This window comes from Cyprinodon variegatus, unplaced genomic scaffold, assembly GCF_000732505.1.
Source record: "Cyprinodon variegatus isolate N-32 unplaced genomic scaffold, C_variegatus-1.0 Scaffold72, whole genome shotgun sequence".
In the NCBI taxonomy this organism is placed as follows: domain Eukaryota; kingdom Metazoa; phylum Chordata; class Actinopteri; order Cyprinodontiformes; family Cyprinodontidae; genus Cyprinodon; species Cyprinodon variegatus.
The window spans coordinates 172,598-180,291 of NW_015150525.1; the positions used below are offsets into that span (position 1 = coordinate 172,598).

The 7,694-nt window shown below is 39.9% G+C and overlaps 1 protein-coding gene across 2 annotated transcripts in view; it reads left to right on the plus strand.

Moving 5' to 3' along the window:
• Positions 1-6,810, plus strand: part of LOC107083306 (matrix-remodeling-associated protein 8-like) — a 19,958-nt gene extending 13,148 nt beyond the window's left edge. For both annotated transcript variants that reach the window (XM_015372424.1, XM_015372426.1), the window contains 6 exons: positions 1,230-1,368; positions 3,270-3,428; positions 3,512-3,536; positions 5,451-5,536; positions 5,708-5,779; positions 5,874-6,810. In XM_015372424.1, coding sequence (XP_015227910.1) covers positions 1,230-1,368; positions 3,270-3,428; positions 3,512-3,536; positions 5,451-5,536; positions 5,708-5,779; positions 5,874-5,896 — 504 coding nt within the window. In that variant the 3' untranslated portion in view covers positions 5,897-6,810. The remainder of the gene's footprint in view (positions 1-1,229; positions 1,369-3,269; positions 3,429-3,511; positions 3,537-5,450; positions 5,537-5,707; positions 5,780-5,873) is intronic.
• Positions 6,811-7,694: the final 884 nt, after the last annotated feature.

The following is a 7,694-nucleotide window of genomic DNA, read 5'->3' on the forward strand; positions in this document are numbered from 1 at the left end:
GGACAGTGGTGTGTCGAAAGTAAGCTGGTCACCACAGATGCCAGCCTCATGGGCTGTGGCACCTAGTGGCAACACAGAGCGGTTCGGGGTCTCCGGGGTCCAAGGGAAGGCACAAAACACAAACTTGCTGGAGCTGCAGACTGTGCATATGGCCCTCAGGTACCTTCCCACCTAGAGGCATGTGTTGATTCAGACGAGCAACATCTCTGTTGTTTACCATATAAAATGACCAAGGTTGCAACAGGCATTTCCCTGTCTGCCCACCCTGCATGCAGCATATCTGCCAGGACAGCAGAACCAGGTTGCAGACTCTCTATCCCGCCAGGCACCTGGTCCGGGAGAGGGGTCCCTTGACCATGATGTAATGTGGATGATATGGAACCTCTTTGGGCAGGCAGAGATAGTGGCTTTCCTGCAAGACTGCTTTCCTGATGGTTATCTCCTCAGCTAAGAGGGTCGGGGAGCTACATGCTCTCTCTGTCAGCCCTACCTGCATCAGGTGGGCTCCAGAAGGCTATGCTCTCACCCTGTGGCTTAATACTGCATTTGTGCCTAAGGTGTTGTCTCCTTTTCACCATAACCAGCCATTGCAGTTGTCAGTGAATGTCATCTGCCATGCCTACGTTGTAGAGCACTGGCTCCTGCCAGTAAGTGTGAGGGCACATTTCACCAGGAGCATCTCTGCTTCCTGCACGGCTTTGAGAGGAGTCCCGCTGGAAGCAATATGTGCTGCTGATTCATGGGCTTCCCCGACCACCTTCACAAGGTACTACAATGTCAATGTGGCTGCAACTCATCCACTGGGTCAGGTCCTTTTACAACTTTCTGCTGGGCCCTCTCAGTGAGGTATGTGCTCAGGATTCCTTGTGACATCGTTGACATTAGTCATTCAGTGCTTTCAGCACTGCCCTCTGGCTGTCCGTAGGGATGAAATGGAATGAAAGTTACGTATGTAACTACAGTTCTATAAATTCCGAAGGCAGCAAAATAAGGGAAAACACAAAGTAATAGCAGAGATAACATCAAATATTAAACTACTAAGTGAGGATTATTTTTGCATCATGAATATAGAGAGCCAAAGGAGAGCTCATAAGTTTAACTTTTTGTTTTATTAATAATAACCATTTTAACCCTCAGAACATGATATCTGAGCTAAACGGCTATATCTGCATTCCAATTTCCTTTTCTTTTTCGTTTGCACAATGTGTCTTTCACACATGTTTTTACAGCCTACAGATCAGGGGACATATTCCTGTCACCTACATCATCATTACTGCGGCCTACATGAAAGAAGAGAGTTTCAGGTCACGGTGGAGGCTCCTTTGATCCAGAGCATGCAGCCGGCCCTATCACTTCCCAAAGACAAAGGTAAATGAAACATCTCTTCCTTCTCTTGGGTTTTACTGGCCAGTCTCAGGCCATAAGCAGAGCAGATGTTTTAGCACTTAAATGGGTGGAAACATTATGTGTGCTGACATCTGCTCATTCCCTCACTCTTGTTTCTTTATCTCTTCTCTGACTTTCCAAACAGCAGATCTGAATTTTCTTCTCTCCGGGGATTTTTTTTTTCTCATATAGTAGCAATATTGTTGCTTAGCTTTGCCTTAAATCCAAGAGGCATCTCTTCTTCAGTGGATGTTTCAGACATTTGTTTTCACTACTCTTTGCATGAGCGTTCATGGATTTGTTTAAACACACCAGATCTGCATCTCACCAGCTCCCCTCCATCGCCTCTTTTTGACAAAGAGAGAGTTTTGGATTCATGTGTATTTTTTTCCCCTACAGTAGCAGATCAAGGCTTTTAAAAGCAGAGGTATCGCCTCCGTATGCACGTATAAGCCAGCTCCTGTGTGTGTTAAACAGAGCATGCCAAAGGGGCCGATCTCATTTTGGTGGAATCTCTTGAATGGAGTCCAGCTCCATCCACCGGAAAATAATCCCCCTCTCTACCAGAGCTGGGATAAAACATAAGGAATGCTTCCTGGGAATTATACATGTTTTATGTTGTGACGTTTAATCTCCAGAAGTTGTTTATCCTCTTCTGTGGTCCTGATCTGATCCATGTATGCTTTGGCTCAGCCTTTGTGCCCTTTTCATTTTTTCTCACTTTCATCTTTCCTCTCTCCGGCGGTCACATTCCTTTGTTGCTCCAATTTATTGAGTTTAAAAATGCAAACATGGAAAATAGTTTTAAACATCTGATCATCTCATCCTTACCTTTATTCTTATGTATATTTTAAGACAGGACTAGTTCTCATGTATGTTCAGGTATTGTGTATCTCACTAAAAGAAGGGGAGGACTTTGAATATTTTTAAGTACACTAGAGACAATCTGGTTTTAAGGATGTTGGGGGCGAGGTCTTCTCTCTGGAAAGATTTCTCACCCCATCCTCCCACTCGTTCCACCCCTGCTCTGCCCTTCCTTCACTCCTCTCACTTTTTTCCCCCTTTTTTTTTTTTTTGCATTTTCTATGTTTTTCTGCCAGGAAAAGTAAATCAAAACATGACATCAGTCTGAATCAGATTTCCTGGCTTAAGTAAGTTGAGTCTGAGGTCCGCAGCTGCTTCTTGACTTACAGTCTAAAAACAGTGAAACCAGAACCTTTACTTCTTCATACTCAGCAGAACCTCACAAGGACAGTAATGTCAGTTTGGTATACGCTCGTTACATCTGTTTTTTTGTTTGTTTGTTTTTTTTCTATTAAGCCTTTGCTATTAGTTAGAATAAAAGCTATACACGTACATATATATGTCTGAAAAACAAATAAAATTCTGTTTCAAATATATATAAGGTTTGATTATGTTTCACAATTCATTTCATTGGAATTACCACATTTTAAGTATTTTATTGTGCCCAAAAAAATAAATAGTGCATAAATTTTAAAATAAAAGGAAAAACCATGTATGGTTTCAATATAGCTTTAAAGTGTGGTGGGTCTCCAGTTTTACTCTGATACCTATAATTCAAAGCCAGTTGAGTAAAAAAAAAGCAGCCAATTAGTAAAAACTAAAAGAGTCCTATGTGTGAGTTCATGTCAAACTGTTGCTGCAAAGGTTTTTTAGAGAATAGCATCATGATAACAGGAAACACAGCAGACAGGTTGGGGATTTAGTTGTGGAAATGTCTGGAAGCAGGGCAGAGCATTTACACATCCAACATGAGAGGAGAAAGAGCCTTACTGTGAGATGCATGTGTAAAAATTGTTTATTTCAAACTATCCAGGGCTTGATTAATGTAAAGAAACATGTTGACTTTTTATACCACACAGAAGACACCAAAGCTGACTCACCGCGAGTCATCAACGTCATCCTGCCTGACCAGAGACACCATTTTCTCCTGCCGCTTGGCTACGTTCTCACCTCCTCCCTGCTTCTGGCATTCATTACCCTCATCATCATCCTCATCATGAGACGACGCAAAGCCAAAGGTCTGCTCTACAGTCTGTCAGATTGATTCACTTTCAGATTTTCATAATTTATGTTCCTATAAGATGTTATTTTTTTATTTCAGATTTTTCTCCTAAAGTATCTATTAGGTAAGTTCTAAAGGAAACGTTTCACAGCACCTTGATATAAACTTTGCAACAAGGTGTCACTTTACAGACATTAGCTTCAGTGTGTTTCATGTGAAACACCAACACATAGTTATGAAGTGGAAGAAAGATCACATGTGATTCAATAAATGTTTGACAAATACTAATCTGAAAAGTGTAGCATGCATTTGTTTTTTGACAATATTTAAAGTTTTGGTTAGGGATGGGAATCAACAACCAATTCCTGTTCAGAAGTGGTTGGCAGCTCACTTAACGATTCTCTTAATGGTCCAGGCAGCACCAGAGCCTAGCGCTGGGCAGCGCGACTTTGGTCACGTTTTTTTATGCAAGTTACACTCATGGCATTCAGTAAACAAGTACAACGTGACCAGGCGTAAGTCTAGAAAAGCAAAACAAAAAAAATGGCGGCCCATTGGGTAAAGCGATAGAAAGTTTGGCTTTATTTTAAGGAATAGAAAGATGGCAACAAGGTGCTTTGCAATCATTGCAAAGTGGCAATTACATCCGCAGGAGGAAATACATCCAACATGCAGAAACACCTGTGCACACAACATGGCATACATTAACGAATGCCATGTTTTTGATGCTTCCGGACAGAAGGTAAAGTTACGACCAGCATGGAAGGCAACTCTGGTGGTAAGTAGCTAGTAGTATTTCACTGGCTTTGCTTAATGTGGTTCCTAGAAAACCAGATGCCATTTCTGGAGATAAACCAATTCCCTACCTCTCTTTGGGGATATTAAACATGCTACAAATTTGCACCGCAATTCAGAGGGCAAGAGAAAGGTGACATTCGTTTATTTAAAACAGGGGGAGATGAGTTCATTTCAGGAAATTGTACATTAATGCTTTTTCATTAAAAGGATGCCTTCTCCATTAGATTTAGATGACTATGACGAGGCGGGTAGCATGACTGGCTCAGAGGCCACAGCTCCCATTCATTGCCTTCTGTTTTTGCCAAGACAGGCAGAATTTGAACGTCCCAGGCGAAGGTAGACGAATGTCACCGTGCACTTACCAAGTTCATTGTTTGACAGAATCAATAAGAGAATCGATAAGGAATCGAATAATTTCACAGAATCAATAAGGTAATCGGAATATCTTATCAATTCCCAACCCTAGTTTTGGTACAAAAGTCTGTTTTGGCCAATATTCCTACAGTCATCAGGATTTGTAGAACAACATTGCAAGCAAGGAAGGAAGGAAGCAAGAAAGGAAGGAGATGGAACTGTGAGTCTTTTAGGATACCACTCTACCTGAAATTGTTCTTCACATAGCAGCTCCAACTAAATCCGATTTGATGGAGAGCATCTATTGAAACTTTTCTTAATTTGTATTAATATTATAATTGTTATATATTTTTTTATGCCTCAAATTATTTAGATTTAGGTCTGGATTTTGGTTTAGCCATTCTAACACACCTCTATTAAATTTTATTAACACTACCTCTCGCTGCATTGTCCTGCTGGAAGGTGAACATCCACCCAGTCTCAGGACTTTTGCAAACTTCCTACTATAGTAATTTTTTCTACATCACATCCAACTTCTGCCTTCCTCCATATACGGTGTGGATGGTTTCTTCATCCAAACAACAGCTGTATTTACAATGAAAGTAAACTTCACACTGGTGGCCTCTGCTTACTGTTGATGTCAATCCGGTACAGTTTCCTTCACAAAATTGTACTTAGACATCATAGTGGGTAAACTCAGATGCACTTTCAGATTAGTAATTGCTGTAATAAAATTAAATAAAAAAAATTTATAAATTTCTTTCTATTTTACAACTGTACATCCACCTTTTCTGTAAAGGTAAAATTCCAATAAAATATATCAGGGTTTAAGGTTTTCATTGAAAAAAATGATGTGTGTTGTCTGAGTCTTTCAGTATTTCCTCAGGTCCAACAGAAGTCCCAGCAGCTCAGATGAGTATGATATCGACATCGGCGAGTTGGACGTATACAGTCAGGAAGAAAAAGGATTTGGTGAGAGTAAAGCATGTTTGTTTTGCACTCTTTTAACAACTGAGTGAGGAAGTGAGTGGTTTCCGATTCACAAGCTTCATAGCTTGTTTAAAAAATTTAAACTACAACTAAGAAGGTTCATTTATGATTACATTTGCTGCTTTCTGAAAACTAATAATTTACTTTGATTAGTCTACAAGAACAACCTGCTAAAAGAAAACTCCCTGATGAAGTCTCAGCCAAAAGCCATTGATCTTGACAGAGGTATGCTACTAACATCAAAAGTTATTCTGAATTATAACGCCCACCATTTTTTTTTCCTGAACTTTAGTCAATTGTTTGCTTTTGCCTTTCACAGAGATCCAGAAGTTTTCCAAGTAAGAAGGCGAGACAGAAGTGAAATCTGAGTCACTGGCGGGTCCAGAGGCTGCAATTGCTCCAGACCAAACACATCTGCATTACCTTCTGCCGTTACAAGAGAGGAAACCAGGGTGGACCTTCTTTAGTTAGCCTGGATCAGCTTTATTAGGAAGTTGTTGCAATGAAATTGCTAGTTTTACACAGAATTACGTTTTTCTTTAGCTGTTCCCAGCTGCAGTAAATACTGTGTAAATCAAGCTTTGGATGCATGCAAAGAAAAAAATGAGACTAACTGAATGGTGAATAGGACTTGAAATATTAGTCTTATTTAACATTGCTTTTTGTTTTTAATTTTTCGCTTTGTTTTTTACTTCAGTAATCCTACGCTTTCTGGACTTAGTTCCGCTAAAGTGTCACACGTGCATGCTACCCAGAAGAACAGTGTTTTTCTAATATTTAGACTAAATTACAACAGTTTTATATCAAGATTCATTGAAAAGGGCAATTTTAAACTTAATTTTTGTTACTGGATGGTTAAACCATCTTTTTTACTGACATCAAAACTTTCATTCTGTTTTCTAGTTGTTTGTAATGTTTATTCTCATATTAAGGCGTCTAGTGATGTAGGCCAAAAATCCAGTGTTGTGCTTCTTAGTGTTTTATGTAACAGTCATTTTCTTTTAGAAAAGTTGCACTAAAATTTTAGTTTTAGTTCATTCTTTTCCACTAATGCTACATACCTAGTGTAGAAACAAGAGTACTACCCTATAATACAGTATCCATTCACAACAAATACAAACCTATAACTTAATTTTTTAACAAACAATGTGCTTATACTTTTTCTTTGTGTTGTTTTCTGTTATCTAAAGTGAATACAGTGTGTACTGCTGCACCTTAACACCTATACAATAAAGGAATAAAAAGAAAAAGGATTTTACATTTGCTACCCCCATGTTTTTTTTTTCTAGAGGTGAAATCCAGACACAAATGAATCATTTAAAATTTCTCATGATCTTGGTGCTGATGACTGGCTTAATCGTTAATTCCATTCACCTGTCTAGTTCCACCCAGTTTTTCATCACTGCTCATCTGTGTCACCTGCTACAATCTATATTTAACCTGCCTGCTTCCAGTCATCACTGCCAGATTATTTGAGCCTGTGGTGAGACTTCTCCGTTGTACCCGTTTGAGGTCTGATGCTGACCCGTTCTGCCTTTGGACCTCTGAGCCTGCCTGTTCCCACTCTGATTCTTTTGTCTGACCTGTCTTTGGACTTCTGCTGGATTCTGCCGATTGACTGAACCTGGATCTGCTTCCTGACACCAACCTGGATTTCCCTTTGGTACCTCTTCTCTGATTTCTGAAGATCTCTGATCAGCTGGCTTTGACTCCTGTGAACCTTTTCGACACCAGCCTTGGCTTCGCACTCCCTTTCTTCGTCTGCTCTGATCCGTTTGTCATTCAGTTCTGTAGTCTTCATGGCTGCAGCGTTCACCGTTTAGTGTTGGCAGCAATTTGACTTCAATCCACTGCTTCCTCTGGGCAGACCAGTTTTACATAAATTGATTTTTTATGTTGAAACATGAACTAATGACTGATGTAGATGAAAAACAATAGTTTTTTTAAACAGATAAATCATACAAAGGTGATCTACGTTCACTTTTACTCTTCTTTACTCTGATGACCCCAAAGAAAACACTATTGCAGACATCCCAAGTCTCCCGGAAGTTCTGGGAGTCTCCCTGATATCGATAGTTGTTCACGGATGCCCGTGAGTCGGATAAATTATCCAGGATTTTACACTCTGCGCAGTGGTGTT